The sequence below is a fragment of the Corvus brachyrhynchos genome, unplaced genomic scaffold (genome assembly GCF_000691975.1).
Source record: "Corvus brachyrhynchos isolate BGI_N302 unplaced genomic scaffold, ASM69197v1 scaffold94, whole genome shotgun sequence".
Classification (NCBI taxonomy): domain Eukaryota; kingdom Metazoa; phylum Chordata; class Aves; order Passeriformes; family Corvidae; genus Corvus; species Corvus brachyrhynchos.
Genome location: NW_008238330.1, coordinates 4314459 through 4335628, shown reverse-complemented (window position 1 = coordinate 4335628; position 21170 = coordinate 4314459). Strand labels below are relative to the sequence as shown.

General features: G+C 35.5%; 1 protein-coding gene across 1 annotated transcript in view; it reads right to left on the bottom strand.

Annotated features, from left to right (window-relative positions):
• CNTNAP2 (contactin associated protein-like 2) overlaps window positions 1–21170 on the bottom strand; it is a 1035043-nt gene that overhangs the window by 287498 nt on the left and 726375 nt on the right. The window contains exon 13 of the mRNA XM_008633839.2: window positions 16438–16638. Coding sequence (XP_008632061.1) covers window positions 16438–16638 — 201 coding nt within the window. The remainder of the gene's footprint in view (window positions 1–16437; window positions 16639–21170) is intronic.

The window sequence follows — 21170 nt, the reverse complement described above, 5'->3', positions numbered from 1 at the left end:
CCCCCCCCCCCCCCAAGCTGCATGTTGTGCTACCATAAACTTAGTGTCTTCTGAGTGAAATCAATTAAAGATGTTACATAAAGGTGTGGTACTGTTTTCACCATCAGTATGGAGAGACCTTCAGTCTTCCCACAGAATGCAGGTAATTAAGTAATTGAAAAGCTGAAATTCAGGTATTCTCACAGAATTTTTCTCCCTCAGATATTTTATTCTCATGATCAACCAAACAAAGTAATTAAAAAATCCATTTTTCAATATAATGTATTTAAGAAGAATTAAAGAAATACAGTATTACCATAAGGAATCTAAATGGAAAAGCTGCAAAAATATTGATCTGAGAACTAACAAAATATTCAGTTAATTTTTGAACATGTGCAAATGGGACAAAAATATCTGTTTCATGATTGGCAGATTTTTAAAATTAGGCTGAAAACAGAAGCAACAAGCTAACTTGCTTGGTCTTGAGATCAAAAAAATAAATCTATCCTAAACCAGAAAGCCCTTGCCATAATCTTCTATGTCCTCACAATATGGAAAACTAAACAATTCTGCAAATTTAATCTATAATTGTTTTAAGACAGATTTACTTACTGAATTGCCCATATGGAAAAGGGAAACGCAATCTCTAATTATGACGACAGAAGAACTGAAATTCTACTGTATGTGTTTAATTAAAGCCTATGGTTCATCTGAAGATAATTTTTTTTCAAAATTCATAATGATGGCATTAGCAAGTTACTAAAAATGAAAATTAATTGAGAATATTATGTTTAGTAGGGTTATGGGGTTGATCATTAATTTCTAATTATTTTCTGGGTAACGCTCTGCTGCAGTTGTGGCTGTTGCTCTACATATATTCATCAGCTGTGTGTTTGGTTTTGACCAACTGCTATTTCCCATCTCCAATAATTCAGTATTTGTGTGAATAAAAAATCAGACAAATCAGTCTTCTGATGATAAACACCTTCTGGGCAGGTAAAGGCTATGCTTAGTGAAGGAAAAGAGAAAGAAAACAAGAATGCAAAGGAAATCACTCCTGATCCCTTCCAAGCAGACCGATGCCCAGCCACTTTCCAAGCAACTGTTAACTTGGATGGCACACCCCACATTTTCTTCCTCTACCCCACAGTCTTTAGGCATGATGCTTTATGCCGTGGGATATGCCCTTGGTCGTTTAAGGAATACATTTCAACATATGTAAGTCCCTGAAGGGAAGGCACAAAGAAGAGAGACCCAGGCTCTTTCCAGTAGCGCCACAGTAGTTTCCAGTAGTGGCACAGGACCAGAGGCAATGGGGACACACTGAAACAGGACATTCGCCCTCAACATCTGTTGAATGAAATTCTGTTTCATTGTGTGCATGACTGAGCACTGGCACAGGTTGCCCAGGGAGGCTGGGGAGTCTCCCATGTTGGAGACTTCCAAAAAGCTACCTAGAAATCGCCCCGGGCAACTAGTTCCTTACCTGAGCAGGTGGTTAGGACCAGGTGACCTCCAGAGGTCCCTTCCAACCCTTTTGTGGTACTGTGATTTTATGAATATTTACATTTCCCCATCATATTTTTTATTCTTGGTTTCAATCCCTTAACTGATATTTTTTTGAATCCACCATAAAAACATAATTCCCCAAATTTGCAGTGCTTATTGAAAGCATAATTATATCTCTAAGCACTGTCATGTATATCACGATTTTTCTTTTTGTACAGCATGCCTTTTTCTCTTCCAAAGAAATGATGAACACCATTCTGCCAACGTGTACTGATCTGAGGCAGTGATATTGCTCACTGATCATTGCTTCACTTAGTATCTCATATCTTGTAATTTTCCCATAAATTACCTGAAGATGTGCTTTATGTTAATGCACACTTCAGTAGCAATCAACCATTTGCATGAACCCATGTAAAGACCATCATACCAATGCTTTTCACACTATCATTAACATAAATTACAACCTTCCTGATATGAGTTCTTATTTACAGCTGACAGAATGGAGGAATTAGCTATATGTAGAGTCATTCCTGATGTAAATCTCCATGTTTAATACTGTTTAAAAAACATTTTCCAGGCAAAGTATGATGACCTGTGGCTCTGGGCCAGCAGCAAATTCAAACAATAAACTAGAAATATACTATAAAATAAATTGGAAGGTAAAACACTATAACACAAATAGTGAAATATCTGTAATGTGAAAGAATCTTTTTGACTACCATACATTTAATATTGTACTGACCAGATTGAAATATATTACCTCTTGTTTATAGAAATATTCTTCTAAACTCACCAAATATCAGAGCAAGCAAAATAACAGATTTCCTCTCATCCCTATTACATATATTAGGATATGAAATCACTTCAATTTCCAAATTTGAAAAATAAGTTGCAAGCAAAATTTAGTCCCTGGCCCTTAAAAGTCAATCAAGTTCCCATTAAACTTGATGAAAAGACAATTAATTGGCAAATAAACAAACTCTGTACTTTTTTACTTAGTGTAAAAAGCCAGAAAGTTATCAAATGACAGTGATATTTCTGGATGACTGCAGGATGAGGATGGCTGTGCTTGTACAATACTGGAAATCATTTTCCTCTGAAATGTGGTACAATTCTGTATGTCTTATTGACAAAAATATCCTGTATAAATCATATAATAAAATATAACTGTAGTAATTTCACCTGGCAATTAACTTGATAAAAATAAATGACAATAAAAATTGCTAGATTCTTTAATAATTCTGATAAATGTTGTCCATCTTACAAATAAATAAAAATCAAGTAGAAACTTTGCAAATGCACTAACTCAGCACAAGTCTGACAATTTTGGTGTCAAAACGTCTTTCTTTTCTCAAAACATGGCTTTTAGCTAAAGAAACTGTTCATTGTCAAACTCAGCACAACGTTAAGACCAAAAACAACTGAAGGACAAAAAGAACCCATAAAAACTGAATTATTGTTTTATATTTTCAAAAAAATAATACAGTTATTAATCTATATTGCTTAGTTGTAAAATGTGAAACATATAATAACTTGACCTGAAGAAGCTGATCTTTTAAAACTAGATTTTAAAAAATATTTGTTCTTTTTTTCTTATTCTCCCCAGCATTCAGCCAAGCAAAAATAAATTGCTCACACAACCCTGTATCAGCTGTTGTAGGAGACTGCTGGCCATTTGATAGGTGCCGGGTGATTACATTACATTCAGCATGTGACCAGGACAAAGTAGCCTGAGACTTTCAATTCATCTTGATAGCTGAGCAGGCACACAGTAAAAATACTTTTCAAGCACTACTGTTTTGCACAGGATCCAAAGCAGTCAGACCTGATTGTAGAACTCTGAATTGCAATATTTTCAAAATTTTCTATACATGATAGTTTTCAATTAATAAAACCAATTGTATTGCTAACCTTCCAGCTGCTTTATTCTCTTCATTCACAGGTTTTGAATTAATTTGGAACACATATTTAAATTAGAGTTAATACTTGATCAAATGTACTTGGTTGAAACCTGTGAGGAGACTCTTGGAAAGTAACTTCTTGGACTGTGCTTCCTTTTAAACTTTTATTTAGATAATTTCATATCAGAGAGTGAAAAGTGTACTGACCTCAAGAGCTTATGAAGAGATTTTTCAGTGCATCCCAAAACCAGAATTCAAGAGTTGATAACTATTTAAGGGGCTAGTTCAATTTCAAAGCCACTTTAGATTAGGACATATTTCTACAAGTTCTATGTTCATCAAAGCCAATGTGTATTTAATGTACCATAGAAATCCTGTGACGTTTTGGTGAAACTGGAAAGCACATAATTTGAAAATGCTTTTGAATGAAAGCAAAAGCAGCTATATTTTGCCTAACAGTCCAGGACATGTCCAGACACTCAAAGCCATTTTGTTATTTTTTGACCTACAACTTGCTCTATATTTTCGAAAGGCTTCATTTTTAAAACACAGGAAATCTCATTAAAGTCATTCAGAACCTGAAAACAGCTTGTGTGGCAAATTGAATTTTCATTATTCTACTGACCTCGAGGAAGTTACACTAGATGTGACTTTATTCAACTTAGAAATTTGCAGTACTGTCAAATTTTTCCAACTGCATAAAGCTATTCAACCATTTTTAATATTCCACATTTTTATTATTCTGCACCACCTCCACACTTTCTACAGTCCTTCCACGGCACTCATATTTTAATTTCCCCAAGACAAGCTAATATTAGCACAATAGTTTCAATTAAAATAGCTCCAATTTGAGAACAAAGAAATAAGGGTCAACAATGATCCCCTCAGTATATTTTCATTGGCTTCCATAAACCTTTCATCCACTTTATACACAGTGGCTTGGATTCTCCATCATCTCCTAAAAATTGCACTGTTTCCTTCTTTCCAAGCAGCTTTTAAATTCCACAATCTCTCTACAGCACCACCGATATATAATTTCTATATCTCCACCTGCTAAACTGTGATCCTCTTTCACTGGCCCCAACATCCTATAAACCCTTGCCCATCTTCTATAGAAGAGTCTGAAAACTATTTGAAAGAGAGTAACATAAACAGATAGAAAGAAGCAGCAACTCAAAACAATTTTTCATAGGTTGAAAAAACGATCAGTGGAAGCAATAAGCCTAGGAATGAGAGGAAGAAAAAAGGAAACCAAAGCATGAAAGAAAGGATGCAAAAGAGAATGAAAGAAACAAAGCAGGAAACATAAACAGGTAAAAATTAATTAAAACAATTGTTTTCCTTAGTATTGAAGCTATACAATTTTTACTTTGCAGAAGCTATAGTTTTTAATTTTTTCTTTACAAAGTTCCTATTAAAATGCTCAACTAGAGTTGAAAATTTAGACTGTTTATTGTGAATATTTTGAATCTTCCTGACCTTCTGAAATGCCTGTTTTGAAGAAGTCATAACTCTTAGAAATATTTGAACAAGTTTTACTACAAAAATAGACATATAAAAGAAATAGCATTCTAAATTCTTTGAAAGTCCTAATAATAGTAAAGTGTATGAGTAAAATAGAGTACCAAGCTATGAGGGATAAAACATGAAATAAATTTATTAGTTTAAATTTATAGAAAGAACACCACACAATATGCCAACAGAAAAATCATTTCCCTTCAATGTTAAAATGATCTATTTGTGTAAATATCTATATTTCAGTAAAACTCAATCATCAGAAATAAACAGTACATTGTCGTGTTGATAATCCCAGGACTGTAATCTGCATTTAAATGTGACACCTTTTTGTTGTAGGTTATGTTTTTTACTATAGAAAATTACAGATATTACAAGTTTCTTCATCAATATAGGAGGAATATTGGAAGATTCCAAATTTATTATGAAAATATTAATCATAGACTCTGGCCAATTATTGTATATTACTGTAGCCCTATGCACAGACATGTGCAGGCTTAGGTATCCCCTCTGGCAATCGTTGGCAATGCCAAGTTTGATATATTATTTTCATAATTTTGTCACACTATTTTTGTATAAAAAAATACACAACAGAACAGAGCCCTACTTTTTCTAGAATTACAGTAATCCCAGTCATTACCATTTCTTACATTTCTCTTTAAATAATGAATAATCCCCTAAAGTGGATTATTTTAAAGCCAGAGAGATAGAGAAGACAGAAAAAAGTTGCTTGCTGTAACTCCCCTTCAACTGTATTCATGAAACTTATTAATTACAGATTTTGCTCTTTGATACAGATCTAAGCAAGCTATTACTTGCTGTCTTGGATAGGACTGGCAGGAATACAGTCTCAAGATGTTCTGTGACTTGCAACATGCTATTCCTTTAGTTTGCCGGATTGCAAGGGATTTAATAAAAACTTCTGCAAAGTGAAATATATTCTTCCTCCAAGAATCATGTTAAGCCACGTGCATATGAGAGAGAGAATGCACTCATGTCTGCCATTTTCTATCTGCCAAACCTGTTGCAAAAATGCAAAGAAATCTTCTGTGGCTTTAGAGAGGGCTTGTTCTACCCTTCAGCAGTGCTGAATAGAGCGAAGAGCTCCTACTGTCCTCCCCCAGTACTCATTGCAGGGCATGCAAGTCCCAGGAGCCCTGACTGCAAAGGAAGGGTACTTTCTGGAGCGCTTTGCCACTTTGGTCCTTCTCTAATTCCTATCAGGGAATCTATAATAACTGTTATGCCTCCCTCTCTACCAATGCCCATCCATTTGCCTTGGAAGGATATCCAGACAGACAGGAAAAGGGGTATTCAGGTTACTCAAGGCATATCCAGGCTGTATTTGGAGAACAAGGCTCTGAGAAGCAATGCAAATGTTCCCTGCCCTCAGTGTTACTCTCCCTGAGTTCAAACCTAGTGCCATATGCCTGATATTTGAGAATTCCTTTTATTTGAAATCAAATTATTTTGTGAATCAAAACACTTTTTAAATTTAACAAGAGAGCAGGGAGACTTATAAACATGACAAATGAGAACTTGAAGATGCCACTAACTTTACTTATGAAATACAGAGGCACTGAGAGCAAAATAGCAGTAAGAAGATGCTCACCACCCTACTCTATTGAAATGTTGTTAATAATCATTCTTAATACAGGAGATAGGATTTCAGGAAGGTGCATGTTGCTTCATAAGTGTTGCAGTGTAATTAATCTGAGAGAAATCTCAACGAATATCCTGAAGTAGGAGAGAAATAATTTTAAAATTTGTTTTAATCCTGCTCAACTTATTGATTCATGATTTTTTCAGCAAGAAAACATTTCTATTTTTCAGCCATTGACAAAGATGAGAAGCTATTCTATTATCATCCCTCAGTCATAACTCCTAACAAGGATTACAAAGTTTGAGAGACAGAGAAAAATGATCCTTTAATACACTGAAATGAGAGGAATTTTTTTGTGTGTTTGTTCATAAAATATAGACAGTGAATTCTTGATGAATAGGTATTAATGAAAGGATTACTGAAGATAGCATGATTTTCAAAAAAACAATCAAAATTTTTTCTCTTTCTCTGAGCATTTGTTCATATAGTCGCACTATAATACACTTGAATAAAGTTAAATCTTGTCAACAGTAATACTATAAACATTGGATCTGCTGATTATTTTTCTTGTGCTCACTGGAATCCATACAGGATACAAAACACAGCCCACAGAGGATGCCAAGTGATTTGACATAATGGGCAACTGGATTACCTTTCTTTTGTCCAGATCCTACTGTACAATGCAAAACGTGCATGTGAGTCCAAAGAAAAGTAGACATTGACATTGGGATGCTGCATGCAAACCTGGCTCAACTACCTATGTACTTTTCATTGAAATATAGGGGTATATTCAGTTGCTCCACCTTGAAAATGAGCCAAGTGTATGTTAGGAAGAGGTTCTGTGGGTAAAACCTGAATTTTATTAGAAGAAAATTATAATATGGCATTTGGCAGATTCAGTTACCACTCATTATCCTTTTTTAACTATTTCTGCATTCACAAAATCTTCCTGGTGTTACAGATTTCTTGTACTAGAACTTGATTGTGAACAATAGAGTTTGCAATCAGGCCACAAATCAAGGTCCAGTATTAACCAGAGCAAGGGTCAAGATGTTTTGGCTCAGTGAGAGTAGTTTGCTCGCTGCTTAGTATGGTAAATGTTGATCTGCATTGAGCACTAAGTTGTGGCCAGAAATCCTCTCAATTCCTCAGTACTGCTACATTCCAAGACACTTTGCTCAAAAAATTTTAAACAAACAAAACAAAATCCAAACAAACCAAAAATCCCTAACATTTGGAGATTTTGGTTTTTTTACATCTGTGGGTGAAAAAATTGGCATCGGGACACAGAGCATCATTACAGATGAATTTTATGTCTGACAATTTTTTTTGTCCTGTTTGCAGTTTCAGGTTTCCAAAAATGAAATTGGTTCAGTATCTCTTCCAAACATTCTTGCTACTTGACACAGTTCTTTGTAAAAAGCCCCAAAATGATAAAAACACACTCCATGCCATAGGGAAGAGACGATTAAAAAGAAAAGAAGCCTTAATCTCTTACTCCTGTGTCATTCGACAGCAACATTACTGTAAATACTATTAAGATTTTACAAAAGAATATATGAAATCAGATCATGTTACAAATATCAGAGGTAGAGACAGAAGAAAATATCAAAGAGGAATGGGTAGTGAAAAGAGAAAAAATGTTAAAAGCAATTTTGAGATGGGCCAATGCTAGCAGAAAGCAGATTACTAATTCTTAAGGTGATGGGAGAAAAGATTCTGTTAAATGATACATAATGTTCCAAAGTACAAATATTTTTGTGAATGCAATTTAATCTTGATACAATAAACTCATTATAGCCATGAATCTACACAAGTGCTACATCATTTTAAAAACAGCCTGACAGATCTTAAATACATCTTGAATTTATGAATTGGTAAGATCTATCCTGTAAGCAACATGTATCTAATTGCACATCTGTAGTTTAAACAAAACATCATTGTTGCTGTCGTGTCAATGCACAGGATCTTAAAAGGCTGCAGGTGAAACCCCACTCTTAGTTGTGGAGCATATATTTGCTTTATGGGGTCCATGTTGACTACCAAAACATTCCAGCAATTTCTGCAAAGCAGTATTGGGTACACTTCCAATGGAAATGAGTTAAGTAGGTCCTTTCTGTGGTAAATGAGACAGCAGAATGCACTAACTTGCTGCTGCTTTCTGAAACTGATTATAGTTCAGCAGCTAAATTGATAACTGCTTCCAAATCTTTAGCTGCTGCTTCTGAAAAGCTGAACTACATTTCAATCTTTTGCATCTTGTTAGCAGCTTCATCTTTATCCTTGCACTGGACAACAAATGCCCAGATTCAAAGCTTAATTTCCAACAGTAGAAATGGTAAGCATCTTTTCATCTTTTTTGGAAAATCTGTAGATGCACTTTTCCAGAAAACATGGTTATTGATTTTTTGTAAATCAATAAATCCTATAAATCAAGCGAAGTATTTTTACCATTCCTTATCCTAAGAACCTTAGGAAGTGATCATGAATCATTTTTGCTGGCAACACAAATTTCTTGAAAACAGAATTTACTGTTCATATGTCTTTTCAGTAAAGTGTATATCTTATGGAAAACCAGAGGATAATTAAGCTTTTTTGTCTTCTCACATTGAGTAATCTCACATAACAAAATATTTCAAAAGATGTATCGGGAAAGGATATTGTTGAAATTATTCCTTCTAAGAAGAAGTGATCGCTACCTGGAGGTCATCTCCTTCTATATTAACACCTATATGGATTCAGACCTCCACAAAGAAATATGCAGGTACCTATGGCATGTGCCACAGGCACATACGGACACAAAAGTTCGAGTTAATGCACTCTCCTCCCCCAAATTATAATGACAATGATGCTACGGGGACCTGATTTTGTAATAGGTTGTACTTTTTGCATACTCCCCTTAACCTTTAGTAAACCCTAACTCTGTCCTCATAAACACCCAGGCAATATTAAATTTTTTTTATCATTCAAAAATATATTCAGACGGAGTCTGAAATCGTTGGAGGGGATGCATGGAAAGAATGGGTTACATTACAAAGAAAACATGGGAAAGTAGAGAAAATGCATTCACAAGGTGAAAAGGGGAAAATATTTCAGGCACTCTATTTCAGAGACAATCCTGAAAAACATTTTAATAGTCTGATTTGATAAATAACATCAAACATGAATACACAAAAAAGTACAGTAAAAAAAATTCTCCAACATACTCCTGGAATAAGATGTATCTGGGGCAGTTCATACCTCAAATAGTCACACATATATTAATAATCACACCATATCCATGCTGCATATTCTGTTCATATGCATTCTTCTGTGTTCCAGAGGTTTATTTGAACTCACTAGGAAAAGCCTGTAAAGTATCAGGGGTGGGATCTGGCAACTTTACTAACAACAAAAAACAATTCTTACAAAGCAGTTCCAGCATTAACTGATGACTGTTTAAAGAGGGTCCTGAGAAATAGAAAACTTTCCAAATACACAAATTATAGCTCAATGCCCCAGGCTGTCAGGTTAGAATGTAGGAAAACCTAACTCTAACCTCCAGATAAAGGGTAAAAGTCCCAGCCTCAAGAAATCAAACAGTACTACCTCATCCATGAAAACAGGGCAGGCAATGTTTCAATAATAGTTGAACCCTGGTCAACTTATGAGGCAAAACACAGGGCAATTAATGAAGAAAAGACCAAGAGAAGATCATAACACAATAGGGAATGGAGCTCTGTTTTATGCACTGGAAAATGCCATTTTAACTGTGTTAAATTATAGCTGGATTATTCATACAGTTCTTTCTGACACATTCATCTCAGGAATGGTAGTGAAGAAAGAAACACTGGATATTTTTACTGCATATTTGCTTAGGAAAAATATACTCAGGGTAATGCAAATGCATTTAGGATATGGGTTAGGAGAAAGTAATGACAAGACACGCAATGATACACCACCCAGATTCATTTTGTCCGAGAAATTAATAAACTAATCTGTTTTGGTCATTCACCAGGAAAGATAACTTTTCCCCAGAACGACCTGGGTTTGTGAAGAAGCAATGGCTGTGATTATTTCTGTGAAAACATTAACCATGAATGGTTTTAAACAGCTTTTATAAAACATGATACAATAAATGGGGAAATTATTGCCTTGCTCTAACTTTATTTTAAGAAATAAAAATAGTGAATCTTTTCCCGTAATAGGTAGCTCACATTCACATAGAGAGATGGTATGAGAAACAATTGGTTTAGAACATTCTGCTAGAACTGCAAAGTTAAAACTCATATGCATCACTTTTCCTTAAAAAGGCATAGCAAAAGAAATAGAGCTCACTGCACTGCAGTTACTATTTCCATAGAGGATTTCTTTTATTAACAAAGCTCTTATCAACTACTACTATTTCTAACAAACACCAAAGCAACATGTACCCTTTTCCACTTTAGTCATACTGGATTAAGACTAATTCCTACACAACAGCAATGAAAACTTGGAAAATTAGCAGAAATAGTTCACCAGCTAAAGGAATGATGAAGATTAAGTGAAATTAGGAGACTCGGTGGTTACAGTATCAAAAAAACTTGAAGAAATTGGAAAGAGACAAGCAAAGGTGCAGAGCAAAACAAAGACGAGAGAAGGGAATATTAACAACTGGCTGGAAAAAATGAGCTCAAGATAACCATTTATCTGTCTAGCATTTACCTAAGAGACTGATGTGTATTTCATGAGAAACATTAACGGACAGATTATATTCTGCTTCTGTTATTTGGCAACATAATGATGACCAAAGGAATCCCCAAAAGCTAATGGTTTCCACTTCTAGGACACGAGCATGTAGATCAGAATGGAGTAAGGTTATTATTCTTGCTATCCTTGTGCTTTAAAACTCACTAGAAGTTGAAATCAGCTCTTTTAGAACATTAAGAAGAAGCAGTCAGTCAATATTATTAAGGCTGGGCAAGATACATGACAGCTGAGGAGGGGCATGTTTTCCGGAAGAACATTGAAAATAGAATAATGAAGCCTGAACAAGTTTTGGAGAGACTTCCATTCATCACTGTAGTACTGCAGAAATCCCATTCCACCTTCAGACTCCTTTTCAAAAACTCTTGTTAAGCAGGAATTATATCTGCAACTAGCACTCTAGATCAGTTAATGGGTAGCGATGGGAAAGTTCATAAGTTCATTAGGTTCTGATTTGGACGGCTACTGAGGAAAAATAGCATATTGCAATTTTAAACTTTGTTTTTATCTCGGTGTATGCATAAATCTTACTTCCTACTGGTGTTATGATTGCTTTATTGCAACTGAAACAACCAAACATCAAATTAAGTTTTCTATTTCACCTGTTTAGCTCCTTAATTCATGAAGCTGTTGTCTCATTTCCTCCCGAGACAAACAGGTCTGAAACAGTAATTCATGTATTGCAGTAACTCTGCTATATGTTTTTCATATGCTGCCTCCAGGCACAGTGAATAGGAATAAAAATTGGAACACAACACCAACAGATCTTGCTCTGTTGTCTGTATCTATGCTTTTAGCTCCCACTCTCTGATTATTTGTTGCAGTTCCTATAGCTCTGGGACATGACAGACACAGGTACTGTGAATGCAGCAGCCCTTCTCCCTTCCCATGGTAAAAGGCAGAATGGCAGAACCATGCTGTTCCCTCCCATTTTCTAGGCAAAGATCAGTGGCCCATGGAAAATTTCATACCAAGAAAGTCATGAGTGGGTATTATTAGGAAATCTCATGAAAAGAGTGGATGAAGATGTACAATTTTATTAACTAACATTTTGCATTCTATGAGTATATTGTATCACTGTTCTCTGTGATAATATTGTTTCTTACAGCAAAGGGAAGCTTCTTCCTATAAGGAAAATTGATACTATACATTGCATTGCCTCTTTCCTGCCTGTTAACCGGCAGGCACAAAAAAACTTTCTTCTGTCTCCAAGTTCCTGTTTGCAAAAAAGGCAAGTGTCCTATCATCTCCCATATCAACTGGAAAGCATATGGGCACTGAGAACCCAGAAAACAGACAACTTTCTGCGTGTCCTCAGTACTAAACATATTATTATTCTCTCAAAATGGAAGTTTCCAAGGAAACAAGCAGAAAAGAGGATATGAGAAATGTAATTGTAAAAGAGAAAAACAAACCCAAAAATCTGTTGGTTTTTTTTTCCAAATTTACATATATATGTACATTGTTATTATACTGCAATTATGATCAATAATAATAATAATAATAATAAAACCCATAATAATAATATGGGTTTACTATTTCATTCATTAACTGCCATAGTTACTTGAATTGCCAAGAATAAGCCTCTATCATGATGATAACTGCATATTCAAAAAGTAATTACTATCATAAAAAACTCCATATCTAAATAGACAATAAGAAACATCAATCTCACACTGATTTAAAAAAAATTCTACAATCTGAGCAAATCTGTATCAAAGTCAGGACCATAAAGGCTGTGAGACAACTGCAACCACTGCAAGATCCCTGCTTGAAAACAGTTTCCTCAGAGATTTACAGTGTACACATAGTTTTACTGTTTTTTGTGATAACATGGTGTATTTTCAGCAAAGGTGTCTGGTTTTGCACTTTCCTAAGAAAGTCACCAAACTATCTTGACTAATTTTGTTTTTCAAATAATCTTTAGTTAAGCCTTTGAAACAGACACCTAGGTTTAAACATAATTTATAACATATTGGGCTGCAAGTTCAAAACAAACTAAAAAAAAACCCCAAAGCCAAACCAGTAAAGACAGAAAATTGCATTTCCAGATATTCTTTGCTGATTACTAGACAAGGACTGTTCATTCAGGTTTGAGCAGGAAATTGAACCAGATGACCTTCTGCAGTATCTTCAAATGTGAATTATCCTATAGCCTTTTGAGCTTTTTATTTTTCAAGTATGTTTTCAGAAGTCACTTATGACTTAATTTAAATGAAACTTCTTATTGCTATCTTCCCTCAGACTAAGTAGAAGTCAGGGGCATTATTATCTGTAAAATCATTCCCAATCCCTATTGTCAGCAATGATTTTAAACTGTTTGCTGGGATGTACACGTTATTTTGCTTGGATGAAAGCCCATTATTAAAAAAAAAAAGACATGAATATGAAGCAATAAACTGTTAAAGTCTACAACTCATAACAGAAGAATAAGAATGCTTAGTTTGTACAAAGTTTCATATATCCCTCTGAAATCACATGACAATGAGAATTCTTTGAGTGCTATGCCTGCAGCCAAAAAAAACCCCCCACAACAAAACAGGTTTGTTAATGTGAAGGCTTTCCTCAAACACAGAATTTTGATGTAGTTTCTGTTTCATACCAAAAGCATTATTTAAGCTATTAGCAGAAGAATCAGTGGAATTGTATCTATCTCTGCCTTGTCAGGAAACTCACAACTATAAGCAGCAAAAGCTATATTCCACTATTCGCTAGTTAACTACATGTCATTAATAGATCAATAAACAACTTGAGTCCTGATTTTTTAAAATATGTTAACTGAGTGATTTCTTCCTGAGAAGGAACAATGTTGTAAAGAGACAGGATTCCCAAGAGAAAAAAAAAGCAAAAAAGTTGAATTGCTTAACTATCTTCTGTGTGTTCTCAGTTCTCTTTGATGCACTTTAAAACAAAAGGACCTTTCTATCCTAAGTGGTTATTTAAACATCTGAAAGGGGTATGAGAAAAAGTCCCAGCCTAGAAAAGTACCTAAGGTCAAGGCCACAAATGCTGTCCTGATCCTGTGAAGCTAATGGAGGTTTTACTATGGGCTGCAATACCACCAGGTGCTCACTTCCTCAGGAATAAAAAACCTCTTTTTTTTTTTTCATTTCTTTGTGTGGGAACCATTCTGTAATGATTTATATACAAAGTGGTAGAAGATGCCACAAGAGTGCTTTGAGCTGTGCTGTGAGATGAATAGGGTGGCATAATATATTCAGCAAATATGGCAATCCTCCAAAACAGAGAAAGGTATGAAAAATTAGTTCCTTAGTTTAGAAACCATACACTGAAGCCAAGAACACACAGAAAGAAAATGGATCACCCTCTTTCCCACTAACACACAAATCACTGTGGTTCTATGTGTACAAACCCTTACAGGTGTTGTGCAAACACTGCAGAGTGATTTTTTGTTACTGTCTAGGTTAAAATAACCATTGTTGCTTCTTTCTCTCACTTAAAAGGAAAACCACCCCTACATTATAGAACATCTGTGGAAACTCACTTTCCAGACCAAAAAAAGGGCTTACAAAAATTTCTAAGAGAAATTATTTTTCTATGTAAAAGGTGAAAACATGAAGAAGGAGATACTTGCAAAGTATGCTCAAAATTTTCTAAGAATATTCCGGCAAATATCTGGAACTGCTTGTTTCTTAGAAAAAACAATCAGCAAGTTAGTATTTTGTGTGCTGCTTAATTGTCCTTTAAATCTAGAAGCTAGGGCAAACACCTGCAATTACAGTATATATTTATTTTATTATAATATAAACATACACTAACAAGTACAAATAGGTCCTGAAATAATAGTCTTGTACATATCAAGAAGAAGAATCTAACATGGTATTCTTTGCAAACTGTGAACTTTTTAAGCACAGTATCTCCAGCTCTATTACCAAATAAATTTGCCTTCTAAACACCTGCCAAAGCTACATTCATATACAACCTTTCTGAAGCATATGCAAGCAAGGAGCTTGTATCCATCAGCAGAATCCAATCAGAACACTTCTAGTTATGAACATGATTCGGGATCCTATATATTAAGGCCCAGGAAGGAACAAATCATTTTCCACATTGCAGAGTCACTGTGCTACTCTAAATTAAGCAAAATAACAGCAACAGAGACAAACCATGCATTAGAATTAGTTAAAAAACAGCAGGGAGGATGGAGAGGAGTAACAAGCATTGCAGTGTCTATTAACTAATGGAATGCTTATGGAAATAGGAATAAGATACACATGCGTTCCAAATGAATCCTTATCTATAGCACCATAAGAAAACATACAAAAAAATTTTATGAGGAAAAGCAACCTAAAGTATAATACTGTAAGCATGAAGCCATTAAACTAATTTGAAATGCATCTGAGTTGCTCTTATCACAATGCACTCAGTTCACAATCACGAAAATATGTTTCCATGTATAAACCAGTCTTCCTTAAGTACCATTAAGATTTATTTAATATCAAAATCTATCATACACAATTAGGGCACATATAAAGTACTTGTTGGATGTTAATAGAGCTTTTAAAACAAAATTCCTTCTTTGTGTGCTAATTCTGGAACAACTAATTCTTTTGTCTTTGTCGTTTACTGGTAATTGTTGAGGAGGCACATACAGAAAGGGTCTCTTCTCTTCCAGTAAAACTACACAGCAAAAGAAGGATCTTAAAATGGATCTGCTTGTAGGTAATAGCATATACTTTCTCACACAATTGCGTTACTGACCATGCCATTCTCTACAATGTATAAGGCATCTGATTACCCACAAATACTCTGCATTTAAGAAACTGTATCAAAAGTGTTAGTGGAAAAATTCCAACATTCATTCAGCCAGTGCCCTTGCTGACTGTAGCATGTGAAAACTGACAACCAGAAAAACAGGATAAAGTTCAAAGCAATTTTTCAATGCCTCTATTGATTAAACTTTAAAAGCTACTGTGTTTACCAAATGCCACCTGCTATAAGGAGCAACAGATCTGAGAGAAGAACACACAAACGTGGTGCAATAAAAATCACTGTAGTAGTAAGCAAGCAGGCAAATTTTCCTAAGAAAATGTCTTCTGCATTTTCATTCTCTTTGTCAACTTTAGCAAAGGAGAACAAAAAAGTACTTTCAATGAATGGACTTATCTAACAGCAATACCTGTTAAATTGTTGAGATAAAGTTTCTTAACACTGTATTTAATGGCTATCCCATTCTCAGCCTACCTGGTGTATTCAGCAGCCGGGACATCTTGCAAGAATAGGAGATAAACTGCTCACAGTATTCAGCACTACTGGTAATGGCAGAAATCTGATCCATTGTTGCACTGTAGTTGAGCTGCAGCACAGATAACTTCTCCACGCTGTTGCCTCCCACAGAAGTCTGCATTTGCAGATCATGGTACACAGTTGTCCATACTTTATCCTCTGAAAGGGAGGGGAAGAAAGACAAGACAAGAACGGGTAAGAGGCAGACAGTGGAACTGAACTAGAATAAATTTAGGCCTTTGACAAAAAGTAAAAATTTTATGCAAGATATTTGTTGAGGTGGTAGTGGGGAAGGAGGGCACTGAACATGAAAAGCCATCATGTGACAGCATAGTTCCAACAACTGTGAGCTGAAGGGAAGAAACTGATCACCTTTATGAAAAGATACCAAAAATACCATGTTAGAAGTCTTAAACAACTGATCCCTATAGTTACATATGGGTCTAATAAGGATTAACTTTTATCAGAAGGACACAAGCCTGATGCCCTAAAGATTCAAAGCCTTTATGTGAAGAACAATCACAGTGCCTAGTAAATTGTACCATGCTTCAGTAAATAGTAGTAAAGTAACAGCGAGGATGCACCAGATTCTCATGTGATTACCTCACTTAGAAATTAATACTGAAAACATTTCCACATTTTTTACCCAAGCTATGTTCTTGGGTAAAACAAAATTACTGCTTATTGAGACTTACATATTTTAAAGCAGCAGCACCATATGACCTTACTGATTCTGGTTACTGTATAGATAGCAACGTAAGAACTAATTGAAGTAGAAGGGAAATACAAAAGCTTCTGTTTATTTGTGAAAAGGCACAAGGAAGAAGGAAGTACAACCTCAATTTTTTGATAAGAAATACAGCAATATTGGCCAAATCTCAACACCTCCAACAGACTTTTTTTGCAGGGTCATGCAAAAAGTGTGTGATATCCAGCCCACAACAATGTCTGTATGCATTATATTGCTTTAAACTAGTGAGCAGCAAGTCACTAGAAATGTTACTGTGAACCATTTGTCAGTAGTTACCAGAGGAGATTTAAGATGAGAGATCATAATAATGAAACAACACACTCCACACTCTTCTTATAGAAATATTTGTTGAAGTTGGAAGGTAGTTTAGAAAGGAAACAAAGATGAGGCACAGAAACTTTCCTGTTATAGACCAACCATTAATTTTTCTTACAGGGACATTCTACTGAACCTAAATGAAAAAGATATTATCTGAGTAAGGCATAGGGTTTCAGAATGAAAACGATGAAGACTCAGTCAATATTATTGATACTGTCTTCCTGAAAGAATACTATTCCATCACTTAGGTGTGAAGAATTTTAAAATCGAAGTTGACTAGGTACCACTCTAAAAATCCACTACCTCAGCTGGTGCATACTACTCATATTGTCCATCTCACATAGACAAAGACTTAAATAGGTCAATTATCCTCTGTAAATAAACCCCAGAAAATTCTCTTTTCCCTATAGACAAACTTGAAACACATCACCACAAAACTTCCTAGAAGTGCATCAGATTTTGTCAGTAGTATTTTTCATGTACGGTTCTTCCACATTTTAAATTGTTTTTCTGTTTTTCTTTTAAATTTTCTGCCTTATGTATTTCTACTGCTGAGGGCAAAGTCAAATAAATCTGTCTTGGAGTAAAAAATGCAGAACCTTAAAAAACATTGGTAAGAATCTACTCTGGTGCCTTCACCTGGCTTGCACGAAAGCCCAGTTTCCCAAATGAGTCAGTCAGGCCTTTGCCACAGCTGTTCCTGTCATGCAACACCACTGACCACAGCTGTCCTTCAGAGATGCAGAAACAAAACACACCATACTGCTAACTTTGCTGTATTTATCACAAAAACAGACTCTCCAGGGAGATCACCTGGCAGTTTCAGAGTATACTAATTCACCTGACAGATGTGCCTTACAGTGATAAAACCCATAAAATGTAGTATGTTTTCAGTTCTATGTAAATCTCTTGCCTGTTAATGCAAATCTCCGTCATTCTAAAACTTGTGGCCTGCACTTCAATATTTTACTTACATGGAAACACTTTGCCAAACTGACACCTACTCAAAAGTGCTTCAATACTTCCTCACCAAGTTCACAGAAATGAGCTCACATACACTGATGAGTTTTGGTGCGACCCAGAGCAAAGATAGCTCTCCTCGTTACGATTATCCTTATCTCCAGAATTCTGTACTCTGCCTTATTTTCCAGTCTTAATTTTTACTGCATAGTATCAGGCTATTTTGGATTATATGGAATCGTGTGGACCCATGTGTTTGCAACTGATATGGTGTTAAGTCTTTCTAATCAAAAGTTCAGAGATAAGGTAAGCAAAGCAGACACATCCTCCACAGGTTGTGCACATCACTAGCCAAATGAGATGAAATTCAACAGGTAATGCAAGATGGTTATTATTTTAATATTCATATCCTTAGTCCAATAAAACAGTCTTTATAAAACACAGCAGTATTCTTGCATTGAGAAAAAAAATTGAAAAATCAGGAGAAAGGAATCCCACTCCCAAGCACCAATAAAAAAATTGTAATTGTCACCTTTCAAGTTATATAGAGAATAACCAGTTTCATTAAGAGCCTGGGAAGGAATTTTACTGCAGATTCATTTTCAAGAAAGAATTGAGGTAGTTTATACATTCACTGACAGAAACCTCTCATTTTTGGCAGAAAATCCTGTACATGTAAGAACCCAAAAGTGTCAGTAAGGAATGAATGTACTAGGACAGTTAGAATCTCTTATTGGATTTTTCACCAAGCAAAGACTCCTAGACTAGCCACTAAGAAGGTACAGGAATGTGAATAGCAATAGAAATTGTGTTAGGCGTTATGTTTGAGAAGGATTTTTCTTATGGATAGCAGATTATTGCCAATATCCAGTCACTTCCCCTCCAAATGATGCCTTGAAGTGGCTACGTGAAAACAGGCTACACAAGATTAAAAGAATAAAGTGGGTATTTATTTGAATGGCCTTCAAAAGTACACCTTGGGAGTCAAAAACTTCTGAGGGGTTCCACCCAAGATGGACACTGGGTCACGGGTTTTTCACACTTTTATAAGTTTGGTCCATTTGCATATCAGAGTTAATTCTCCAATTATATTTTCAAGCAAAGATGTAATTACCCCAAGTTTGCTCCCCCTGTCAGAGGCCTTAGTTTACATATTTTGGGGCCTGGGACAACAAGGTGTCCTTGAGTTCAGGCCCAGAGAGGGTTTGTTATGTCTAACCAGCATGAGAGAACAGTAGCTAACAGGCTATATTAAGTTTCAGAGTTACATACTAAGTAGTACAGGATTTGAAAAATATAAAAGTTAAAACCTAAGGCATCAAAATTAGGAAGTTTAAACTTTACAGTGGCACACTGAATTAAAGAAGATAAACATGCTCTTGTCAGTCAAATGCATCCTCTGAACAACTTCAGGACCTTTCTGTCAAAATGCAAGTACTCCTAATAGATAAGAACTTGTTGCAGCTTGTAATATATCTTTTTCTCAATATACATATATATGAGCATAAAGTCAATAATCATTTACAGAAAAGCAACTCAATCTCTTCCTGCTGTCTAAAAGATGATGGGAGATTGATTAGGATACACCTGGTCAGATACTGAAAATAAACCTAGGTCTTATTTCACTTGCAACTAATTTGTTGATAGTCTGGCTCAAATGACCTATAAACACATTCAGCAAGCTGTCTTGTCCAAATTCGGGAAGCTGAGCCATCTGTGCCTGGAGGTCAGGCACAGAGAGAGTGTGGAGGAAAATCTGTGGCTGGTGTACAGGTAGGAAGCTCCTTCTCTGGGTAAGGGATTTCACGCTCTTCTCACATTTTCCTGATTTAACTGTAAAGCACTGCCACGACACAAGGACCAAAACTGTATGGAATGGTAGGGCCTTTCCTTGGCTGGGAAAACACATTAACAGTGTAATATGGTCACAGACAAAAATCCATCTCCCCTCCCCACCAAAAGCAGACTCCTGAACCACAAATAGTTATATATCTGGGGCTGGCTTCAAGATGTCTGGAAATACTTAAAAGAGGTAGATGCCAGGCAGAAATCTCAGCCTTATCTGCTGAATGCTGATTATAAACTGCTTTTTGACTTTTAGTCTTAAAAATTTGTTAATGTGTTTATACTTCCTGTGGAAATCAACTAGACATTTATAGCTTGAAGATAAGGCCAATATGTTCACTTATATTTTCAGTTGCTCAGGAACTCCTTGTTCATTGAGTCCATTCTTGAGAGAGATTGAATCAGTAACCTACTTGCTGCCAAATTCCCTTACAGAAAAGGTAATGCTGATAGTTCACACTATCTCAAATACCTGTATCCTCACCATTTATGTCATTACTCCCATGTAGCTGAGAGCAAGATATGGGAGTCATAGTTAATATATCAAAACCTCAAAGTAAAGCTATCCCTTTTTTTCAATCAATAGTACACAGAAGTCCCATTTAAGGTACACAGAAGTGAAAAATCTGTCCTAGTTAACAGTAATTTGATACATACTCCTGGCAATTACCACCACCACAATACTGGAATGAGTATTCCCCTAATACACTAGTAGTTGTCTGAAGAACAGAATATGGCTATTGCTAACCACAAGAGTTTATACAGTTTGTCAGTCACAGCTGTGTATATGACTTACGCACCACCAAAGTACACTTTC